Source organism: Bos indicus, chromosome 17, assembly GCF_029378745.1.
Source record: "Bos indicus isolate NIAB-ARS_2022 breed Sahiwal x Tharparkar chromosome 17, NIAB-ARS_B.indTharparkar_mat_pri_1.0, whole genome shotgun sequence".
NCBI lineage: Eukaryota > Metazoa > Chordata > Mammalia > Artiodactyla > Bovidae > Bos > Bos indicus.
Genome location: NC_091776.1, coordinates 28,961,902 through 28,987,623, shown reverse-complemented (window position 1 = coordinate 28,987,623; position 25,722 = coordinate 28,961,902). Strand labels below are relative to the sequence as shown.

The window sequence follows — 25,722 nt, the reverse complement described above, 5'->3', positions numbered from 1 at the left end:
GCCATGCTAATTTTCTCTGTATGTTCCAGTTATTAGTATATGTGATGGTGAAGCAAGCATTCCAGTATCTTACTTTTAAATACCAATGGATAGAAAGGATCACCAAGCCTTTGAAGGAGACAGACAGACATACAGAAAAAAACGAACGTTCAAGAAAGTAGAGACAATGCAGATGGCAGAATAAAATCTTAAACAATATTGTAAAATACTTAATAAAGAGACAATGTAACATTTATCTGTACTAAGATACTATAGAAAAAGAAACATTCAAAGGATAAGAAATGGCTCTTTAAAAAAATTATGATAGCTAAATAAAATATTCAACATATGGTTAACTAGAAGAAAATTTAAAGAAACCTCCAATTGTCACCCCATGGACTATATACAGTCCACGACATTCTCCTGGCCAGAATACTGGAGTGGGTAGCCATTCCCTTCTCCAGGGGATCTTCCCAACCCAGGGATCAAACCCATTTCCCACGTTGCAAGTGGATTCTTTACCAGCTGAGCTACCAGGGAAGCACCCAAGAAAGGAGAAAATAAATGAACGAATGGACTATGGGACAGAAAAAATATGAAAATTAGGGAATCAATCCATCAGATCCAATATCCAGCTAATACTATGTTTGAGAAAAAAATGATAAAAAAATAATAAAATTATTCAACAACAACCAAAAAAAGATCCCTGAAAAAAATTCCCCCAAATTGAAGAACATCATTTGTATATTGAAATGTCCCCAGTAAAATGAATGAAAAACAATTCTTACTAAATGTACATGCTGTGCAGTTTTAGAATATTAATCGTGGTGGCAGTGGAGTGGATGACCCTGCAAGTCTCCAGGGGAGGGGAAACAGGTCAAATAAGAAAATTTGGAATTTTGAATGAAAGGAATTTTTAAGGAAAAAATTATTTAAAACCTAGAATTTCCAACATAGGATTCATTATTCAAACTATGAAACACCTTTAAAGGTAAAATAAGGATATTTCTAAACACTGTTTTTAAGTACACCTTCCACGTGTACTCAGGAAGCTGAGGGGAGGGCGTCTACTGAAATGGGGTGGAGGCAACAAAGGGCCGCAACGAACAGTGGTTCACATTTCTGTCTTATCGGCATAGTCTTCGAAAGAAGCACCAAATTTAAAAATAGGAAGAGGTAGTTTAAAGCAATTTTATTCATTTCACTCCAGTCTTATTCAACAGAGCAGATACAAACTAGCAGTCTTTCGCAAAGAACTGTCATTCCCCAGAGATACTTCCAGTCCCCATGAGTTACCTAAAAAAAGTGGGGTGGGGGGTGGAGTGGCTGCCTTTGGAAGATGGTAGGAAATGATTTATGCTTCCCAGATGTCTGAGGCATTTGAAAGGATCACAAATAATAATTTTATAAATAATATGTGTTTGATTTTATAGAACAAAGATGCCCATTAAAAACACAGCTTTTCAATCTGGTAGTTCCATTAAATAGGATAGATTTACATCTAAAACAATGGCTGAACATTAGACACATACCAACTACACTAATAATTCTGCTTTGTCTTATATAAAATAATAGGTGTTTTTAAATTTTAAAGTAAAACATTTTTATCATAATGGAAACAATATTAATTTAATAGCTCCAAAAGACAGTCAAGGTAAAAATTTCCTCTTCAAAGGCAATTAGCTGAATACTGAACTTTAAAAAATACCCTTAGATTTTCTTACATATGCAGGAATCCCTTCTTCAGAAGCTTTCAATTAAGTTATAACTTTATACTAAAAGCCAAACAAAAAACCCTGAAAATCTCAAAGCCTTAAGTACTAAAAACACACCTTAAAGCACCAATGAACAATTTGATTCCTTATGAAGTACTATCAGAATCAAAGGAAGTGAAATTCATTTATTCAGACTTCACTATTTCAAGTTCTCTAGCATTTATGTGCATAACACAGAATGCTCCTAAAATAACAAATAAAAAGAAATCTACAACCACAGACTTTTTCTCTAAGGTAAACCAAAAATAAGCTCAAGAAAACAGTCAAATATTTGACCAACTACTGAAACATTTAGAAAAAAAAAATCCCAAACTCCGGCATTTAAAAATAACAACTTCTTTCATCAGAATCTCAAGTTAGCAGTTAAAATCATTTAGTTCTGAACCCACTGTGAGCAAAGAAATTACTTTCATTAACATTTTGGAGAATAAGAAACAGAAGTCCAAAAACACTAATTTTTTCTGAACAAACACAATCAGCCATGGATCTGTGACTAGAACTGAGATCTCAATTTTGATGCGCTTAGATCAGTAGACTATTTCTGAGTATAACAGAGTCCAATCTACAGAGTAGATTTTTTAGCTATAAACCATAATGTGATTTTATAGGCTGTAGTCACTGTATCTTTAATAGACCACAAATGACAATTTTAATGTTTCTTAAGGGAGTATGCAACAAGTATGCATTAAGATAACAAAGACAAAGCTACAAAATATATTTAAAAAGTACTGTGCGTGCTCAGTTGCTAAGTCGTGTCCGACTGTTTGCAATGTCATGGACTGTAGCCCCCTGGGTTCCTCTATCCATTGGATTCTCCAGGCAAGAATTCTGGATTAGGCTGCCATTTCTTTCTCCAAGGGATCTTCCTGACCCAGGGATCTAATTCATGTCTCTTGTGTCTCCTGCATTTGTAGATGGATTCTTTACCACTGCATCACCTGGGGAAACATCCTAAAAAGTAGCCCAGACCTTCAAAGGTAACTGAAAATTACTGTTTCGTAAGACTTCAGGAAAAACATCAATAATGATTTCTCAAGTATTTTTTCTCATGTATCTGCTCAGCAAGGAAAGGATTTTTCTATACAATTTTTACCCAACTTTATTATCTCTTTTCCTGTTTTAAGGTGAAAAGGAACATTTTTAATTTTAGGATTAACCAAACTTGACTAATACTGTTTTGGAGAAAAAGCAAAGAGAGAAATGATCTTTGAGTATATGTTCAAAATATATGTTCAATCTTTTGAATATGACTTTTTAAATAAACAATATCCAACAAACCAGATTTTAAACCTATGATTTATATAGTTTGTTTAGCACTTATAAAACAGAGTATAATAAGCAAACTCTAATATGGAATAACTTTTGAAGCTTGTAGACAAAGCTAGATGTATTTAACAATTTACCTTGCTTCTAATTGTTTTATACTAGATTGTAACTGCTGTAAGCGCCTATCTGATGCTTCCTCTCTTCCTTGCGCAGAAACCATATCCTCCTCCTAGGGGGGAAAAAAAAAAAATTGAATGTTTATGTTTAGTATGTAAAAATTCAATACATCATTAAACAGAATAAAGAAAGCACTCTAAAGCACTTTAAATTATATTGATAGAATTTCATATATAAGTTCAGTCAGTCAGTTCGGTCCCTCTGTTATGTCCGACTCTTTGTGACCACATGGACTGCAGCACGTCAGGCTTCCCTGTCCATCATTAACTCCCAGAGCCTGCTCAAACTCATGTCCACTGAGTCAGTGATGCCGTCCAACCATCTCATCCTCTGTCATCCCCTTCTCCTCCTGCCTTCAGTCTTTCCCAGCCTCAGGGTCTTTTCCAATGAGTCAGTTCTTCGCATCAGGTGGCCAAAGTGTTGGAGTTTCAGCTTCAGCCTCAGTCCTTCCAATGAGTATTCAGGACTGATTGCCTTTAGGATTGACTGGTTTTGATTTCCTTGCTGGCCAAGGGACTTCAAGAGTCTTTTCCAACACCACAGTTCAAAAGCGAAGCAATCCTACTTTGGGAACAGAGCATGCATATACTAAAAAAGGGGAAGAGAAAAAGAAAGTAAAAGTCACTCAGTCATGTCGGACTCTTTGTGATCCCATGGACTGTAGTCCATGGAATTCTCCAGGCCAGAATCCTGGAGTGGGTAGCTGTTACCTTCTCCAGAGGATCTTCCCAACCCAGAAATCGAACCTAGGTCTCCCTCATTGCAGGCTGATTCTTTACCAGCTGAGCTATCAGGGAAGAGAACCTATCAATTCTGTATAGGTAAAACAATAATCAAATCAGAAATTGTATATGGATTTTTACCACTATTCCAACTATTTCTCTATAGTACAAGTCTAACAAAACAAGACAGTGATTTGTAGGCAGATAATCTGCCCTTAGAGTATGTTCTCTTAACCAAGTTATACTGCATTCCATTATAATCATAAACAGAGATTCTTGAAATAGTGAGGCATCAAAATTAATAGGCTTTATTTGTACCATCTTTATAAAAATTTCCTGTTCATCCTTCCCTATCTTTTGGTGTGTTCTTCTATTGGCTTTGTTTTGCCCTCCGCTTTGAAGTACAGTTCTACTGGACACAGTATTCTTAACGAGCACTTTTTTCCTTCAGTACTTCAAGTGTACCACTCCAGTGTTTTTTGCTTTCACAGTTTCTTGATGACAGGTCCGCCTATCTCTGTTCATTTCATTTTTCTGTTGCTGCTTTCAAGTTTTCTAACTGGCTGTCAGTTTTGTCCTGATGTGTTTAAAGTGATTTTCTTAGTGTTTATCTTACTAAGGGTTCACTGAGATTCTTGAATCTGCTAATATTTTCTACCAAATTTTGGAAGTTTTCAGATATTTCTTTAAACAGCTTTTCTGCCCCCTACTTCGGCAACTCCAATTACACTTCTCTTGGCTTACTTCATGTCCCACAGATCTGAGGTCCTGTTCATTTTTCTTCCATCTTTTAAACTCTGTTCTTTGAACAGGAACATTTCTACTCATCTATCTTAAAGTTCTGCTTGTTCTAATTTTTATTGTTGCTGTTTGGTCGCTCAGTCGTGTCTGACTCTCTGACCCCACGGACTGTAGCTTGCCAGGCTTCCCTGTCTTTTACTATCTCCTGGAGTTTGCTCAAACTCATGTCCACTGAGTTGATGATGCCATCCAACCATCTCATCCTCTGTCATCCCCTTCTACTCTTGCACTCAATCTTTCCCAGAATCAGGGTCTTTTCCAATGAGTTGGCTCTTCGTGTCAGATAGCCAAAGTATTGGAGCTTCAGCTTCAGCATTAGTCCTTCCAATGAACATTCAGGATTAACTGGTTTCATCTCATTGCTGTCCAAGGGATTCTCAAGAGTTTTCTCCAGCATCACAGTTCAAAAGCATCAATTTTGAGCTCATCTAATAAAATCTTTATTTGGGTTGCTGTACTTTTAAAATCTAGAATTTCTATTTTTAAAATTATTTTGTAGTTCTCAATTAAAAACTCTTTATCTATTTTTCCCACTGAAATCTTATTTTACTCTAATTTAAAAATATTTTCTTTAACTATTTGAACATATTATAACAGCTTATTTGAAGCCTTTGCTTCAAACTCAGTGAAAAGTGATAAGTTTCTATCAACTTCTTCTTCTTCCCTCTCCCCCTACCAATTATACTTTAGTATCTAGTAAGTTTTGATTGAAAACTGGATAATAAAGATAATCCATCACAGTTTCTCTAGATTCTATTTTGTTCTTTAAAGGATTATTAACTATTGTTCAGTTTAGGCAATTACCTTACCTAGATTCACACTCTGAGGTGGTTCCCCTACAGTGTGCAGCAGCTGCCATCTGTGATTTCATTTTTTTTTTTCCACTGTTGCTTTTCTAGCTGGGCTCCCTGGGAACTAGCTGTGCCTGCATAATTTGAGGATCAATCAATTTTTGAGCAGAGGGAGGGCTCATCCTCTTTGTGGATTCATCGCTCTTACAGATTCCCTGGTAATTTCCAGCTGCTCTGCTGGCTTTGGGCTCTGCCCACTGATACTTCAAATATGAGTGCTTCAGCATTCAGCTGCTTAAGCTGCACACATCTTGGGAATGAACTCAGGTATAAAAAGCAGCAAACCTAAACATCTAGTTTCATATGGCTATATCTTTCAAGAGTAGATGCCTCTCTCAGGTCTCTGCCTACTTTTTCACTGGGTTTCCTGGGACCCTCTCCCAACTCCCACACGCATAACTTGACCATCAGCCACAGATTTGGTCAGCGTTTACATTAAGGATTTGAATCTCAATTGTGTGTGTGTGTGTGTGTGTGTGTGTGTGTGTGTGTGTGGTGTTCTCTTGCTGCCAGTATTTCTTCTTTACCTTCAACTACTTTTCTAGCCCTAAACTTTGATCTTGAGCACTATTACAGTGTTAGTCTCTCAGTCGTTTCCAACTCTTTGTGACCCCATGGACTGTAGCCCGCCAGGCTCCTCTGTCCATGGGATTCTCCAGCAAGAATATTGGAGTGGGTTGCCATTTCCTTCTCCACGAGCACTACTATAGGAGCCTATAAAGCTTTTGCTTGCTGAAGCCATAGCTGCAGGGATTAAGGAGAACTCTGAGGCCAGAAAGTTAAAAACTCATGATTCTTATCTCTTTTGGTGACTGTTTTTGGGAGTGCTGCAGTGTTTCAAAAAACCCAATTTTTATAACTATTATCTATGAGAAGGTTTGCATAAGCTTTTCACAAATCCACTGTTAATGGAAATCTATAACCAACTTTCACATATTAGGAAATAAGGCTTAGAGAAGTTACATAGCTAACAAGGACCAGAGTTAGAGTTTTAATTATTCAGTTCAGTTGCTCAGTCGTGTCTGACTCTTTGCGACCCCATGAATCGCAGCATGCCAGGCCTCCCTGTCCATCACCAACTCCCGCAGCTCAACCAGACTCACGTCCATCGAGTCAGTGATACCATCCAGCCATCTCATCCTGTGTCGTCCTCTTCTCCTCCTGCCCCCAATCCCTCCCAGCATCAGAGTCTTTTCCAATGAGTCAACTCTTCACATGAGGTGGCCAAAGTACTGGAGTTTCAGCTTTAGCATCATTCCTTCCAAAGAAATCCCAGGGCTGATCTCCTTCAGAATGGACTGGTTGGATCTCCTTGCAGTCCAAGGGACTCTCAAGAGTCTTCTCAACACCACAGTTCAAAAGCATCAATTCTTTGGCGCTCAGTCTTCTTCACAGTCCAACTCTCACCTGACCTCTCCATGACACCTTCTCTATTAAAATCTTCTCTCTATAAAACTTCTCTATTACACATAAAAAGAACCAGTCTTTTATGCCAATAAATAACACAAAACGTGGTATTAAACAAAAGGTAGTATTAAATACCTCTTTTCCATCTACATCTAACCAGTTAACCTAAACTGGATCTTACATTAACATGCACTTCAGCAACAATGTGTTAAGGGATGATTATGATATCATGTTTATTAACAAGGTATAGTGAATAGGAATAAAAAGTTATTTCCAGTGTTATAACAGTTTCCTAATTTCATATTCAGAGGACAATAACATGATTAATTCATTTTCCAGCAATCCTCTTTAACACCTAATCCAAAACAGATCAACAATAAAATACACAGAAAACAAAGCTACAGGTATCATACCAAGCTGTCTTAGAAAAAGAAACATACCTTCTTCTGCATCTGTCCTTGAAGGTCTTCAGTCACTTTAGTTAACTCTTCCACTTTTGCTGCTGCAACTCTCAGATCTAACTTGGCTTGCCTAAAATACAAAGTAAATTAACAAATACTGTTTTCATAGATGATAAAATTTTTTTAAATTAGAAAAGAAACCTAAATTTGGTAAAATCAGTACTAACCACAATACATCTAAAAATAAATCTAAGAGACAAATGTTGAAAGATTCTTTTATTAGTATTGAAAGACCTCTCTATGTGGAAGAGAGTGAAGAAAAAATAGAGCTGAAAGGATTAGTTCAAAGTGGAAGTCATTAATACTTTAATAGGGTAAATTACGTTTTATACTCAAATAATTCAACAGATTTCACGAAGAACTTTATCATCTTGATAAATTATAAGAATGTCAGTGCATTATGTAGACTACAGCTATGTCTATAATTTCCAGAACAAAGAGAAATATTGCTTATTGGCCTTTCTATGAAAATGAACCCAAGTTTCAACACCTTGATCATTCCTTACACACTAGAAGTAGAACAACCTCTTAACATAATGGACTGAAACATGTCTCAAGATAGTCTAATATTACTTTCTCTACAAAGGACAAAAAGGACAAGTTTCTCAATGTTTTAGCAGAATCAAATTAGTTTTAATATCTTCTTGACTCCCCACAAAAAAAGATTTTAGAATAATAATACTAAAACAAAACAAAAAAAGATTTTAAAATTAAACACTAAGTGGAAATACAGAACATGTGGATTATGGGGGAAAACATACATTTTTAGGAAGGAAGGTATTTTAGTGTAGGAACTGCCAATATTTATTTCTTAATTATATTTTATGTATGTATTATAAATACAAAGCATTCCAGTGCTATTGAATCCAAAGAAATTATTTTATGCAAAACTCACAATAAATGTTAATTCATTACTTTTGACTTTAACAATATCTATAATTACATAATTAATTAGCATAAAACAACAGGAAATAAAAATCTAATAATACCTAAAATGTTTCAGGTAGTTATTAGGTTCCAGGATCTGCCTTAAATGTTCTGTGGATATCGTCTCACTTAACAATAACTGTGATTAAGTCCTATTTTTATATCAAACTGAAGTCAAGCCAGTATGCTGACAGGTTTGCCAACCTGCCTATGGATTCAAAAATAAGTAATGAAATAGGCAGAGAGTCCTCTAAGATATTTGTTGTTGTTATTCAGTTGCTAAGTCGAGTCCAACTCTTTGCAACCCCATAGACTGCAGCATGCCAGGCTTCCTTGTCCATCACTATCTCTCAGAGTTTGCTCAAATTCACGTCCATTGAGTCAGTAATGGTGTCCAACCATCTCATCCTCTGTCATCCCCTTCTGGTGCTCCCAATTTTTTCCAGCATTAAGGTCTTTTCCAGTGAATTGGCTCTGTGATATACTGTTACCGAAAAATGGTACCAATAATGTTTCATAAGATTAAGCACTTATGAATAAGCTTTGTTTTAAATGAACCCAGTTTATAAAACAGAGAAGGCAATGGCACCCCACTCCAGTACTCTTGCCTGGAAAATCTCATGGATGGAGGAGTCTGGTAGGCTGCAGTCCATGGGGTCGCTAAGAGTCCGACACGACTGAGCGACTTCACTGTCACTTTTCACTTTCATGCATTGGAGAAGGAAATGGCAACCCACTCCAGTGTTCTTGCCTGGAGAATCCCAGGGACGGGGGAGCCTGGTGGGCTGCCGTCTATGGGGTCGCACAGAGTCTAACACTAATGAAGTGACTTGGCAGCAGCAGCAGTTTATAAAAATCTGACTTCATTAGCCATAAAATAAATTTTTTCTACACAAACATTCACCAAATAACAAGACAAAAACAACTTCAAGACCACCTTACGCTAATGCACGTAAAATGTGAACTAAGAGACGATGTCAGGAGAGCATCTACTATATGAATCAATCAACAAATCTACCAGTTATAAAAGTCTATATATTTTAAAAAGAAAAACTTCAGGAGTAAGATTTTATATAGTAATGATAAAACTGAGTAACCTCTGAACAAGCATAGCACCCACTCTGATTTGGCTTTCTTGCCCTCAGAAGAGGGATAATAATGCTTATTCTACCTATGCCATGAGATTGGTGAACAGGTCAAAATAGGTAATGTACATTAAAGTGCACTGTAAAGAATAAACAAATGGAAGGTCAGAGCATGATTAAAGAAAAAAAAAATGTGTTAGAGATACAGTGGGAATGAGGTGCAATATGGAGTACCTGCGAGTCAGGAACCCAATTCTGTGAGCAATCAGTGCTGTAGCTTACTTCAGTTCACTTGACCACAAGAGTTTCTCAGCAGTCTCATGTCCCACAACGGTGAGGTGGATTAGATAATTTTCCAAAACCAAGACTCTGTACTAGATGGTTTCCTGATTTCTAATCTGCCTACTGATTCTACTTCTAAATGGCATCTCAGCTGTGTACTCCATTTCTACTTCCATGGCCCAATCACTGGCCTCATCATTATTTCTCAGGACTATCCCAATAGATTACAAACTGATCTCCTGACTTCTGGTCTCCTCTTTAATGAATCCTACCTGCCCCACACCACCCCCCCCCCCCCAAAGTTATCTGATGATAAAAATTCTTGTATAATAATGATTTCTGGATTCCTCACTTCTTTGGGCATATAATCAATACTCCTCAGCATGGCTTATAGTTAGTCACCATCTGGCCTCAAAAGAGTCTCATCTCTTGTTAGTTCCTCTCATGTGATTTATGTTCCTAGTATAACAGACTACTAACTCCATGTTTCTTTTAACACAGCCTTGTCTATTTTTCCACATTTGACTTGAGTAGACTTCTTTTGCTTTTACTGATAAATTCCTTAACAACTTTCAAGACTTAGCTCAAAAGTCTCCTCATTTCAAGTCTTCTCTAACTTCTAGGCAAAAGTCTCTAGAATGTCAGCTCTTATAATTCATAATACTTTACACACTGTTAACAGATACTCCTCTCATGGAACTGTGAGTTTATGGGAAAAAATATGGAATGTAAGATCATTAGAGGCAAGGGTCATATTTTATTAGTTTTAAAATCCTCATGGATAGCACACTGCCTGGCATGTGGCAGACAAGCAAATGGATCATAAATAAATCAAAGAGGGCACAAAAGGAAAGGAGGCAGAGGGTCACAGGTACCAGTCTGTCTTGATATTTTACTCAGATCTTGAAGGTCCAATTTTTTATTCATGTGTGGAAATCCTAAAAGAATAATTTTGTAAGCAATTCTTCAAAATGTATCTTATTTGAAACAGAGCCTTTCATTTGAAACAGAATCTCTTAAGTTATATTCCCTAAAACATACAAACAGCTATTATGCTTTTTGAGGAAAATATACAGTAAGTTATATATACTTATTTATTCCTACACTGTTCTACAAGACAGAAATGAAATAGATAGCTCTTTATATCTACTTCTGACATGAAATACTGAAAAATATTCTAGAACTAAAGTCATAAGATCTATCCTTTACACTTGACTCTATCAGCACAGAAGACTGTGAGAACTGAGCCAACGACTTCTCTAAGGTTCAGAACTGAGGCTGTAAAATAAAGATAAAAACAATTTTCCTGCATAACTCACAGAAATATCATAAAGTTCAAATAAGGCAAGGCCTATTAAAGTACTTTATAAACTTTACTGTCAGTACAGTGCAGTCGCTTAGTCATGTCCGACTCTTTGTGACCCCATGGACTGCAGCACGCCAGGCTTCCCTGTCCATCACCAACTCCCAGAGCTTGCTCAAATTCATATTCATTGAGTCCGTGATACCATCCCACCATCATCCTCTGTAATCCCCCTCCTTTCCTGCCTTCAATCTTTCCCAGCATCAGGGTCTTTTCCAATGAGTCAGTTCTTTGCAACCAGTGGCCAAAGTACTGGAGTTTTAGCAGTTTATACAAATGTAAGCTATCATCGTAATCTTGCCTCTTTTTAGATTTTGAGTTGTCAGGAATGGTGTGGTACTGCATTAATTTATAGCTGGTTTGCAAAAGCTTGAGGGATGCCTGAATGTCTGGCTTTGCCTCTGGGCCAAAAAGTGAAAAGTGGGATTTATGGTGTGCTGCTTAAAGCTGAATCTCCTCTGGTAACCCTCAAACACTATCTCTTCACTGATGGCTTTCACCTGGTATAACTGGTTAGGCAGCCGGACTGGACTACGTGATCAGAGGGGCAAAGGAAAAAAAAAAACACAAAACAACAGAAACCTAAAACTTCTCTGAGTTTTCCTGAAGCCAAGATTCACTGTATAACATCTTGGTGGGTCAACCTGGAGACAAAGCATACCTTTATGTGCAGAAAGACCATACAGCATTTGGGCCTGGATGTCACTTGGGCCTCCTAAGCTTCCCCTGTGCTCTTTTACTTATTATCGCACAATATCCTTAGCCTTTAAATAGAAGCTTATGTGCCTAAGCTCTGTGGAGTCTTAGGAGTCACTTCAAATATTCAAACTTGTGAAATCTTTAGTTTCAACAAAAATAATTCTAATTTTATTTTATGAAGGAGCTTTAATAACTAGTTATACTATTTTACATTTAAATGTTTTAGATACACAAAGAAAAGTGAAAGTGCTACTCAGTTGTGTCTGACTCATTGCGACCCCATGGACTGTAGCCTGCCAGGATCCTGTTTTTGGAATTCTCCAGGCAAGAATACTGGAGTGGGTAGCAATCTTGTTATCCAGGGGATATTCCCCACCCTGGAATCGAACTCAGGTCTCCCGCACTGCAGGCAGATTCTTTACTGTTTGAGCTACAAGGGAAGCTTGTACATCCTTTTATAAAGGTCAAAACAAGTTTTCATTTAAAAAAAACTGATAAATAAATAAAATAGTTACATTTTATTTTTGCTAAAAGGAATATTTTTAAAAGCACATTACTTTTAGGTATGCTTCTTTGTCAAGCAATTTAAAATTTCTGAGATTTTTCTTTAATATGATTTTCATCACTCATTAAAGAAGTTTGATCTTTAAAAAGCAAAGCTTTGCTCTGTTAAGCAAAGTATAACCAAATATAAAACATATGATTTACCTCAATGTAGTTTATATAAGTATACACTTAAATTATAGCATTAACTTGGACAGAAATTAAATGTTTTAATTATAAATATCTTTAAGATTTAAATCCATTTTAAGAAGAGTTTTTATCTGTCTTTTTCAGGCTCATGTCAAGAGAATTATAGAAATGTGTACAGTATTTGTTTCACACAATGAGAAGTGATAACATTCTGAGGAAAAAGAAAAAAATGCATTACTTTAGCAAGTTCATCTGCAATTATCTGTAAAATAAAGCCAATCACTTATGCTTAAAAATTAGAAAATCCCCAATTTTAGACAAAGTTCTGAATTTCTAAGATCACTTCTGATTTTAGAAAACTGACTACAAGTAGCAAAACTGGAAAAAGTTTAACTTTTCTCTCCTTTTAATCTTTAGTAGCAGTCTAATGATTAAAAGTTTTCAAAGGACAGAAGACTACAAAGAAAGCAACAGATATTAATAATCTGTGGACTGAGTTATCAAAACCTTAAAACAGAGGCTACTCAGTCTTGAAAACAGTTCATTTGTACATAATTTTTTACATAATTCAAAATTATATATAATTCAAAGTAGTTCAAAATCCCGATTTCTATGTTGAAATGTAATTTTCCATCAAACCAGTGAGACACGACTGAGTGACGAACACTTACTTTTCAGTAGTAGTTCTCCATACTTTCTTCGTACGAAAGCAAGCACTCTGTAACTACATTACATACAGCCTCTGAGTCTTATTCATTCAGAATGTCAGAGTGGTACTTGCTCATCTCTGTTTTTCAGAATCTCTACAGATAATTCTGATACACAGCTATGGCCTTAGATTTTACTGAATAACTGCACAATCAGTATGTTTACCATTACAAAGAAACTGTAAACAATTATTTCAAATACAGTTTTAGGGTTATACGACTTTGAGTACCACTGACAAAGTGTATAACATATTAATTCACTTTCTATTATTAACCAGGCTTATGCAATGGGCATACTCAAAAAATGTTTATCAAGTACCTGTGACATCTAGAACACAGAAGGTGTTCTTTAAGGTAATACAAAACACACAAAGATAGGTTAGATACAGTAATCTTTAGGAGGGCCACAAAGCACACTTTAAGCATCACAAAAGACTGAAGTATTATGATTCAGAGGAGGTAGTACATTTGCATTTAGTTTCAGTTCAGTTCAGTTCAGTCGCTCAGTCGTGTCCGACTCTTTGCGACCCCATGAATCACAGCACACCAGGCCTCCCTGTCCATCACCAACTCCCGGAGTTCACTCAGACTCACGTCCATCCAGTCAGTGATGCCATCCAGCCATCTCATCCTCTGTCGTCCCCTTCTCCTCCTATCCCCAATCCCTCCCAGCATCAGAGTCTTTTTCAATGAGTCAACTCTTCGCATGAGATGGCCAAAGTACTGGAGTTTCAGCTTTAGCATCATTCCTTCCAAAGAAATCCCAGGGCTGATCTCCTTCAGAATGGACTGGTTGGATCTCCTTGCAGTCCAAGGGACTCTCAAGAGTCTTCTCCAACACCACAGTTCAAAAGCATCAAGTCTTCGGCACTCAGCCTTCTTCACAGTCCAACTCTCACATCCATACATGACCACAGGAAAAACCGTAGCCTTGACTAGACGAATTTGTTGGCAAAGTAATGTCTCTGCTTTTGAATATGCTATCTAGGTTGGTCATAACTTTCCTTCCAAGGAGTAAGCGTCTTTTAATTTCATGGCTGCAGTCACCATTTGCAGTGATTTTGGAGCCCAGAAAAATAAAGTCTGACACTGTTTCCCCATCTATTTCCCATGAAGTGATGGGACCGGATGCCATGATCTTCGTTTTCTGAATGTTGAGCTTTAAGCCAACTTTTTCACTCTCCACTTTCACTTTCATCAAGAGGCTTTTTAGTTCCTCTTCACTTTCTGCTGTAAGGGTGGTGTCATCTGCGTATCTGAGGTTATTGATATTTCTCCCGCAATCTTGATTCCAGCTTGTGCTTCTTCCAGCCCAGCATTTCTCATGATATACTCTGCATGTAAGTTAAATAAGCAGGGTGACAATATACAGCCTTGACGTACTCCTTTTCCCATTTGGAACCAGTCTGTTGTTCCATGTCCAGTTCTAACTGTTGCTTCCTGACCTGCATACAAATTTCTCAAGAGGCAGGTCAGGTGGTCTGGTATTCCCATCTCTTTCAGAATTTTCCACAGTTTGTTGTGATCCACACAGTCAAAGGCTTTGGCATAGTCAATAAAGCAGAAATAGATGTTTTTCTGGAACTCTCTTGCTTTTTCCATGTGGGAGGTATTGAAAGTAAGAATTGGCAGAGGCCGAACAGTAAATCTCACAAGCAGAGATCTCACAAGAGTAAATTTACTCACAAGAGTAAATCTAAAAAGAGCTTCAGGAAGGAACAAATAAGTTCAAGCATAAAGGTAGGCAGGTGTAGAGCTTATTTAGGGAAGAAGGGAAGGAAGACTGAAAAAGGCAACAGGGGCTACAACGTAAATGACCTTAATTGACAAGTTAGGCAATCTGTATTAATTTAAGGGCAATGGAGAGCTACTCAAATATAATGAGATCAGAGCTACACTTTAGGAATTTGAATAAAAGGCAGGGAATGTCTATATGAGTGATGGTAACGATAAGCAAGCAGTTCCACTGGGAGAGATGGCATAGATTTTACAGAGACAGAATTTAAGGGATTCTATCCATTCACTCTTTGAACAAATATTTATTGATTGTTTATAGTACGCCTTGCACTATGAATATAATCTGGACATGTTGAGTTTCACATGTTTGTGGCTCATTCAGCTTTTGTTTATTTTTAGCCATTTCAGGATTCCTATGCTTATTTTTACTGAGCACCAACCCAAACTACTCCCTGATAGCTCAGTTGGTAAAGAATCCACCTGTAATGTAGGAGACCCCGGTTCGATTCCTGGGTCAGGAAGATTCTCTGGTGAAGGGACAGGCTACCTACTCCAGTGTTCTTGGGCTTTCCCTGTGGCTCAGCTGGTAAAGAATCCACCTATAATGTGGGAGACCTGGGTTCCATCCCTGGGCTGGGAAGATCCCCTGGAGAAGTGAAAGGCTACCCACTCCAGTATTCTGGCCTAGAGAATCACTGTATAGTACATGAGTCACAAAGAGTCTGACATGACTGAGCGACTTTCATTTTCACCGGAACTACACTAAGTTGTCAGCACTGCTGATGCAGTGGCAAACAAGGGAGAAAAAGCCTCATACAGTTTATATTGCTTTAGGGGGAGACAGACAACAAATATGTAAACAAATAAATGAGATAATTTCAGAATGTGATAATGCCATGAAGCAAATGATATATAACAATGGAAGAGAGACTTGGATCATCAGTGACAACCTGTCTATAAAGAAGGAATATTTGAGCTAAGCAAGACAATGGGGCTGATTTAAGAAAATCTAAGGTTTAAGTTGGAGAAGGAAATGGCAACCCACTCCAGGATTCCTGTCTGGAAAACCCTATGGCCAGAGGAGCCTAGTGGGCTACAGTCCACGGGGTTGCAAGGAATCAGACATGACGGAGCACACATGCACGCACACAAGGTGAAGAAATTACAGGCAGCGAGAATTAATAATAAATGCAAAGCGTATGAGAAAGGTACTTAATAAAGAACAATTAACTGGGATGCATCATAGAGAGAAAAGTGTAAGATGAAGATAGAGAGGAAGGCAGAGACATCAGATAATATAAATGCCTCTGGGCAAGGAAAGAATTTTGGAATTTGTTCCAACTGCAATGAAATCCACTGAGTGTTATATGCAAGTGAGTGATGTGATTTGCTTTATGCTCTGAGATTTTTTGGGTCGGTGTGTGGAGAATAAACAACAGTGGGGTAAGAGAGAAAACAGGGAAAACAGAGAGGAGGCAAAGACAAGAGAGAGAGAGTGATGGCTTGGGGTAGCAATGACAGCGGTGATGACTGGACTTATCATCACCTGGATCAGTGCAAACATGACTTGGGTATGAGGGTAAAGCAAAAGAGCAGAACGAAGCAAGATTCACTGGTCTGAAGATAGTACCAGTTACTAAGATGGGGAAGATTGCCCTCCTCACATCAATCACAGCAATTCTACGTTTATCAATATATTAGGGTTTTGTGTTCAAGATTTTTTAACTAAAAATAGTTTAAAAACCACTGCCCTAGTATTAAGTATAGAGCTCAACAAAGTGATCAAGACCAGAGTACACATGTGGGAAACACTGTCATTGAGATGAAAGTTTAAGTTGGGTAGGGTAAAGGCGATCATCCAAGGAGAGGGTGGAGCAGGGAAACTATGTAACATGGCCAGAAATTTAAGACATTTCTACTTTTAGCAGGTAGGATGGAAATGGGAAAAGCAAAAAAAAAAGGAAACAGTGACAAAAGTCACAGAAGAAATCAGGACACAAACAAAAAAGACCTAGAAGAAAAATTTTCAAGGACATAAAAATCATCAGTTGAAAAGAATCAATAACCAAGGAGAAAGAAGGATTTTGTTTTAAGGCAAAAAAGTTATCAGTCAACTTGAGGAGGAGAATAGAGATAGGGGGCAAATCCAAATTGAAAGAAATTCTAAGAAACAACTATAGCAAATACAGGTTTTTCCTCCAAGCAATTTCAAAGAATGGGAAGCAGAAAATACAGTTATCTGAGGAATCATCAGGGGAGGTATGTATACAAACCTGAGGTCTTAGAAGAAACTATAGGAGACTAAGATTTGTAAAAAGAGTGACTATAACTGATGGAACAACATACAAGAAGAAACAAGTTTAGGGCTGTACAGCTGGCAAGACACGGGGATATAACAATAGAAAGGAGGGGAAAAGAAAGGAACGCTTTATCTAGTTCCTAGAAATTAACAGCAACAACAACAAAGGAAAGGCTGATTTCCAGAGCAATGGAGAGAAGTTTTTTCTATTGCAGAGATTAAGAAATTAGAAGACTGGAATTGACATGTACACACTATTACATATAAAATAAATAATAAGAACCTAGTGTACAGCACAGGGAACTCTACTCAGTACTCTAATATGGGAAAAGAATCTTTAAAAAAGAGAGGATATATGTACATGTATAACTGAAGTCACTTGGCTCTATACCTGAAACTAACACATCATTGCAAATCAAGTGTACTTCAATAGACATTAAAAAAAAAACCCCAAAACTAAAGTTCATTCAGTTAAGCAACGTGGCCAAATCAAGAGGAAATTTAAAATAAGAATACTAATCTAAAGCTGTCTGACTTCAATGTCTATGCTCTTTATACTTCACATCACACAGAAGTGTACTTCTGGGTCAGGTATACAAATGTGGAGTGTCTGCAAAATAAAATTATCAATAAAAAATACATTTTGAAATAAACTAGTAATCACCTATTGTAAGAGGCAAAAGTTCCAAACATGAAGTTATGAAATTTCTTTCTGCTGTTGACTAGTATGTTCTAGAAGTAAAGTCTCATATTCTTCTTTATGCCCGAAAGTTTAAATGATAAAGATACAAACATTTTTGAATAAGCGGTAACCCCATAAATAACATTAAAGCAAAATAGGGTGAAGAGATAGGAAACTGACAGCAAAACCCTATTTCTTAAGTTTTCTACTCTCAGAAAAACTAGCTGCCAACGCATAAGAAACTGTCTGGCAATTCTTATGACTAAGCACATCTGCTCAGGGCCATTTCTCACAAAGGATAGTTTCCAAGAGTCACTATGAATCAAAACTAGTGATCAATGAATTCCAGATTTCCATAGCATCTTTATAATAAAAGACACAATATTATTCAAATTGGGACATAAGACATCTGAGAAAAATCTGTTATCTCAGCTAAAATAAAACTATTACCTGGCAGAGGTACATATACAGCAGTCCCCCCTTATCTGCAGGAGACATGTCCCAAGACTCCCAGTGGATGCCTAAAACCGTGGATCCTACTGAAACCGACGTATACCATGTTTTTCTCTATACAACACATAAATCAAAGCTTAAATTGGGCACAATGAGAAATTAATGGCAAAAATTAATAAAAACAATTTTAACAATAATAGAAGTTTTGTGAATGTGGTCTTTCTCTTATTGTACAAATTTAATGCCTTTTTCATCTTAACTAAACACTTATCACAAATCGTGGCTGTAACTTTTGCAGTTTGGTGCAACAGCAAAATCAGCATGAATTTCTTTTTCCTTCTTCACAATTTCAGGCAGATTTGTTTTTACCATTGGTCTTAGCAACCTCAGTAGAAGCTTTTTTTCTTTATTAAACAGAGAATTTTCCCCATTTCATTAAAGGAAGCACTTTAAGGCTTCTCTTTGGCATATCTGAATTGCCAACATCACTATTCTTGTGCTTTGGGGCATTATTAAGTTAAATAACGGTTATTTAAACACAGGCACTGCAGTAATCCACTAAGTGACAGGATACGGCAGAATACAGTGGACAAAATTATGATTCACAACTGGGCATCACAAAACACGACGGCACGAGATTTCTTCATACAGGACTACTAAGTGGACACATGTTACTGCATGGTTGAGGAATATAAATGTCATTTTCTAAATAATGACAGTCTAAGAAAACAGTTGTGCCCCCAAAGATTGGCGGCAAAATACACAAATAGAAAATCCACATAAATGAGTTTAGCTTTGCCCCTCTGATGAAATGCAATTTAATGAATTAACTGACTTAACGACTCAAAAAGTTGTTTTTTTTTTTTTTCCTTTTGAGCATCTTGCCAGATGTCTAGCACTGTCTTAGATGATGGTAAGGTAAAAAGGGCTACATAAAGATCCATACTTTTAAGGAGCTTAAAAACTAGCAAAGTGATTAACATGTAAAGAATTAAGTACATTAAAGTGTTAAATATACTGTGACAGATAAATGTGCAGCTTATGGCTGAGGCACATTTGGTTGTACCTGGGGAGGAAGAAACCATAAGATGCAGAAAGTGATTTCTAGAAGATATGACACTTCTGAACCTTGAAAGCTGAGAAGACATTTATCAGGAAAAGGCATTTTAGGCACCCTGAACAATTTGAGCACAGGGAGGGATTTACGAAATAGCACAGCCTGTTTGGGTAACTGGGAATAGTTCAGGAAACTGAGACGAAGAGCGACAAGGTATAGAGTTAAGTAGTCAGGGGTCAGGTCACAGAAGACTTCATGTCATGTTAAATAATTTCGATCATATCCCATAGGCATTTTGAAGTCATTGAAGGAGACTGACATGATCAGATTTTACTTCTGAAAGATCATTTTGATGACAGTATGAAAAAGGAAGATGGAGAAGAGGTAAGCCAATCTGGAGGTTACTGCAGAAGCTCAGATGAGATGATGGACTGAGCAAAGGCAATAACAACGTAATGATGCAGAAGTGAAGGATCTGAGAGACACTCAGAAGGTAGAGTTGGGACAGAAAAGAATTTAGGATGCCTCCTAATTTTGTGAAGCAGAAACTGAACGGTGCCATTTATAAATACAAAGAGAAGATTCAAGAGATATTAATAACATGCTAAGCTTATTACCTCTGACTTATCTTGGTAGAGATAACCAGGAGACGTTTGAGCTACAAAAATTTAATAAGCTCTTATCTTTAGAGATTATGGAAGCCACAAAAGTGTACATAAGATGAAATAGGTCAAATTTCAACAATTTAGAGGCTTTCACATCATCCATAAACTTAATAAACACTGTTTCTACATTGAGAGCACACATGTAGTATGTAAGTCCTCAATAAATAAAAATAGACTGCTAAGTTACAAATTCTGTATACAAAAACAGTTATCTATGCCTGCTAATGAGATCATTCCTTAATGGCTAAAGTTTTTTTTTAATAAATACTCTGATAATGCCTCTCTAATGAAAAGATACTATGAACCCTTACACAAATGCTTTTGAGTCAATCTTTACACTACATACTTTTACAAAGATAATACTGTTGTTCCCAAAAGACACACAAATGAAGTCCTTTCCTTCAAAGACTTCACAAGGCAGATATAAAATCTGAGCACACATGGCCTGAAAAGTAATTATTTTCATGACTCAGCTGAATATACATTATAAACAAATATATATGACAAAAAAATCACCTACAGAAAAAAATAGCATAAAATCTCAGTTAAAAGGAATAAATGCTCAGTATATCCACAAGAAAAGAACAGTAAAAATATCTGCTGGAATGAATGAGAGAAGTATTCCTGGAGAAGGCAAGCTTAAACCAGATTTAGAAAATTACAAATTTTCTACAAAACAGAATAAAGATCAAATGCAAAAAGGAAGGAACGGAAAGTTCTTCATGAGAAACAGCAAAATGACTATCGTATCTAACTGGAGGGTTGGGAAAGACCAGGTGAATGAACGCTCTTTGAAACTAGGCTGACAAGTTTTGTCTGCTATGATGGGTATCACTAGAAACTCTTGAAAAGAAAAATGATAAAAGATTTAATTATAAGTTCACATGATTCTCATTTTTTTTTTGTATCATTAACATCAAACAACAAATTGAAACTAGTAAATTTTCAGTATAAGTATACACTTACACAAAGCTAGTGTTTAAATAGCTTCTAATGTAGTTATTTTTGGCACAGATACACACATACAGGGCATCTCAAAACCTAAATTTTGGTAATATCAATATGCCCATCATTCAGAATCTGTCAAACTTGAAAGCAACATCCTTTTCCCTAAAAGAAGCATCTGCTTATCCTTCTGTTCTTTCAAGCCTGTGGCAGGAAAAGCAAGCATAGTTTTATGTATACAACTCTGAATTGCTTAGTGTTAAGCTATGTAATATTGTCAGTAAATATTATGGCAAAGTTGCTCATGGACAGTTAAACACTTAAGATGTTTTAGGCTTTAGAAAACCAAAACTAGCTTTGTTAATCTGTAATCTCAATTTATAATCTTCAGACTCAGATGCCCAAAAACCAAATAACATAGTTGTCAAAAAACAATATATCCACTCATCATTCTTTAATGATCAACTTTCATTCTTGACTTCCTTACTGCTGTGAATACTGTTCGAGTCAGGTTTAGAAACTCACTAGAGTAGCAATTACAAAATACAAGTTCTAATTTAGCTCCTCTATGAATTTGTTGTGCAACCCCGGAAGACAATTTCTGAGACTTTGGTTCAGTTTGGTTTCTTCTATAAATTCAGGAAGTTGAGCTAAATGATTATTAAGATACCTTTAGTCATAAAATTTCTTGATTCTTCCAATGTCCTTTAGCCCAGTATCAAAAGCCCAGTCTTTTTTTAAAGACTCTATATAGAGAATTAAACTAAAAACTCTATATAGAGAAAATGGGCAGAACATGGTGATATTGGGCTAAAAGGCATTAGAAGAATCATGAAATTTTATGGCTAGAGGTATCTTAATAATCATTTAGCTCAACTTCCTGAATTTATAGAAGAAATCAAACTGAACAATAGTCTCAGAAACTGTCTTGCATTATCATCATATTGGGTTTCCCAATATGGTGGCTCAGATGGTAAAGAATCTGCCTGCAATGCAGGAAACCCGGGTTCAATCCTGGGGTGGGGAAGATCCCTTGGAGAAAGGAATGGCTACCCACTCCAGTATGCTTGCCTGGAGAATTCCATGGACAGTGGAGTCTGGCAGGTTGCAGTCCATGGGGTCGCAAAGACTGAGACACAACTGAGCGACTAACATAACAACAATCATATTATAGTAGATCTTTATGAACCAATTTCCTTATTCATTTTCCTTCCATAATTTCCACACCCTGATTTATCCTACTGATATCATAAACCTCATATTCTTTTATTCTTTTTTTCTTCCACTCTTCTCTGAACCTTGAATACAGAGTTGAGTTAATCACACTATTCTTTCTGTGACTCCATGATCTGCCCATGACTATTAGCTGTGAAAAATCTGCTCTTATTTTTATTTTCCTGTTCATTTCCAATCTATCTCATTCCCCTTCATTTTATAGGTTCACATTAAAATATGATCCATCCCTGCTGCTGCTGCTGCTAAGTCGCTTCAGTCGTGTCCAACTCTGTGCGACCCCATAGACGGCAGCCCACAAGGCTTCCCCGTCCCTGGGATTCTCCAGGCAAGAACACTAGAGTGGGTTGCCATTTCCTTCTCCAATGCAGCAAAGTGAAAAGTGAAAGTGAAGTAGCTCAGTCGTGTCCGACTCTAGTGACCCCATGGACGGCAGCCTACCAGGCTCCTCCATCCATGGGATTTTTCAGGCAAGAGTACTGGACTGGGGTGCCATTGCCTTCTCCAGATACATCCCTGGATATATACATATACTGGTAAAATATATATTATTATATGCATGTATGTATTTTTGTGCCATAGATCCATATTTTTACTTTCTCAACATAACCTTGTTTTCTAGCTCTACCCTATGATTCTGTTACTACATCTTTACATGTAAATACATGTTTCTAAATGATGAACAGTATTCCACAGGATGCAATTACCATAATTTACTATCTTTTTCCCTATACTATTTCTGGACATGTTTTTAATTTATTCTTTAATAACAGTACATGCATGCACACATGCACAATATATGCGTGTGTGTATACACACACACACGTGTATATATATTACACACATACTTTAAAATTATTTTATATATATGAATATGTCATATATAACTAAAACACACATGTCCATAATCTGCACTGTTGTTTAAAACATTGGAAGTGTATATGAATTGCATCATACTGTAATTGTCTTTTACCTTGTTGTTATATTCCACAGTATTAATTTGCATTTTCCTGATTGCTATATTTTTTGAAATGTTTGTTCATATCCCTTGCCCAATAGTGTATGGATTTTTATTTATTTTTATTGATGCTTAGGCAATGTGTGCTCAACACTAATGCAGTGTCAGCTGCACGCTTTGCAAAGTCTTCATTTGACTTATATTAATTTTTATAATGCAAGTTTTACATTTTAACATACTCAAACAAATCAATTTTTACCTTTTTGGCTTGTGCTTAAATTTTGATTAAGAAGTAGTTCCCCAGCAAAATTTATTAAAGGGAGATTTTTTGTTTTGCTTTGTTCTTCTCTAGCACTTATTGCCTCTTAACATGCTAAGATATCGTGTTTATTGTCTGCTTCTCCTGTTAGATGTCAGTTCCAGAAAGACAGAGGTCTTTACTGTATTGTACATTGATGTAGCCCATGTGCAGAGGCTGGTACACAGCTGATGCTTATAAATATTTATTCAAAGAATGGATTCACTGTTTTACAGACGTGTGTTAGATCAAGTTGTTAATCACATAAGTCACATCTTTTATATGAGTTAAATTTTTATCAGATTTAACTTATATTTAACACATAAAGATCGTATCAGTGTTAACTCTTTACTAGCATTATGGATTTGCTCTACCACATCCTGTGTTTCTGTCAGTTTATGCTTTAGTATCTAGTGTTTTTATGATAAAACAATTTTAAAAACATGTTTTTAAAAATGTATATAACAAAAGATTCAATCAAATTGGCCTTTCTTCTAAACATCCTAAATTAGATAAGATTCACCTTAATTTCTTTAGCAGTATTAAAATTTTATTTAATCACTATAAATAATAACAATATCTAACACTAACTATATGTATTTACTGTTCTAAAACTGCTCTAAGTGTAATGTCTGATGGATAGGTAGCCTATAAAAAGGCTACTAAATATTCTATTAAATATGAAAAAGGAGTAAAAGTAGAAAGTGAATTTAAGAATTTAACTAATAAATATAGCACATCCATAGTAGTATACTATACAATGTTATGGTTGATAATATTGATATGATATTCATATTATCTATAAGTTAAAAAAAATAGGCTATTAGTGTGTTTACCACTCCCTGGAATGTGAAGTCAAGTGGGCCTTAGAAAGCATCACTACGAACAAAGCTAGTGGAGGTGATGGAATTCCAGTTGAGCTATTCCAAATTCTGAAAGATGATGCTGTGAAAGTGCTGCACTCAATTGTGCCAGCAAATTTAGAAAACTCAGCAGTGGCCACAGGACTGGAAAAGGTCAGTTTTCATTCCAATCCCAAAGAAAGGCAATGCCAAAGAATACTCAAACTACCACACAATTGCACTCATCTCACACGCTAGTAAAGTAATGCTCAAAATTCTCCAAGCCAGGCTTCAGCAATAGGTGAACCGTGAACTTCCTGATGTTCAAGCTGGTTTTAGAAAAGGCAGAGGAACCAGAGATCAAATTGCCAACATCCGCTGGATCATGGAAAAAGCAAGAGAGTTCCAGAAAAACATCTATTTCTGCTTTATTGACTATGCCAAAGCCTTTGACTGTGTGGATCACAATAAACTGTGGAAAATTCTGAAAGAGATAGGAATACCAGACCACTTGATCTGCCTCTTGAGAAATTTGTATGCAGGTCAGGAAGCAATAGTTAGAACTGGACATGGAACAACAGACTGGTTCCAAATGGGAAAAGGAGTACGTCAAGGCTGTATATTGTCACCCTGCTTATTTAACTTATATGCAGAGTACATCATGAGAAATGCTGGGCTAGAGGAAACACAAGCTGGAATCAAGATTGCAGGGGGAAATATCAATAACCTCAGATATGCAGATGACACCACCCTTATGGCAGAAAGTGAAGAGGAACTCAAAAGCCTCTTGATGAAAGTGAAAGTGGAGAGTGAAAAAGTTGGCTTAAAGCTCAACATGCAGAAAACGAAGATCATGGCATCTGGTCCCATCACTTTATGGGAAATAGATGAGGAAACAGTGGAAACAGTGTCAGACTTTATTTTTCTGGGCTCCAAAATCACTGCAGATGGTGACTGCAGCCATGAAATTAAAAGACGCTTACTCCCTGGAAGGAAAGTTATGACCAATCTAGATAGCATATTCAAAAGCAGAGACATTACTTTGCCAACAAAGGTCCGGCTAGTCAAGGCTATGGTTTTTCCTGTGGTCATGTATGGATGTGAGAGTTGGACTGTGAAGAACACTGAGCGCTGAAGAATTGATGCTTTTGAACTGTGGTGTTGGAGAAGACTCTTGAGAGTCCCTTGGACTGCAAGGAGATCAACCAGTCCATTCTGAAGGAGATCAGCCCTGGGATTTCTTTGGAAGGAATGACGCTAAAGCTGAAACTGCAGTACTTTGGCCACCTCATGCGAAGAGTTGACTCATTGGAAAAGACTCTGAAGCTGGGAGGGATTGGGGGCAAGAGGAGAAGGGG

At 36.8% G+C, this 25,722-nt stretch overlaps 1 protein-coding gene across 7 annotated transcripts in view; it reads right to left on the bottom strand.

Moving 5' to 3' along the window:
- Positions 1 to 25,722, bottom strand: part of SCLT1 (sodium channel and clathrin linker 1) — a 237,950-nt gene that overhangs the window by 110,949 nt on the left and 101,279 nt on the right. For all 7 annotated transcript variants that reach the window (XR_011561108.1, XR_011561109.1, XR_011561107.1 and 4 more), the window contains 2 exons: positions 7,419 to 7,509; positions 3,158 to 3,249 (listed from right to left, as the gene is read on the bottom strand). Coding sequence is in view for 3 of the 7 variants with exons in the window: in XM_070769109.1 (XP_070625210.1) it covers positions 3,158 to 3,249; positions 7,419 to 7,509 (183 nt within the window). In the remaining 4 variants the exon portion in view is untranslated. The remainder of the gene's footprint in view (positions 1 to 3,157; positions 3,250 to 7,418; positions 7,510 to 25,722) is intronic.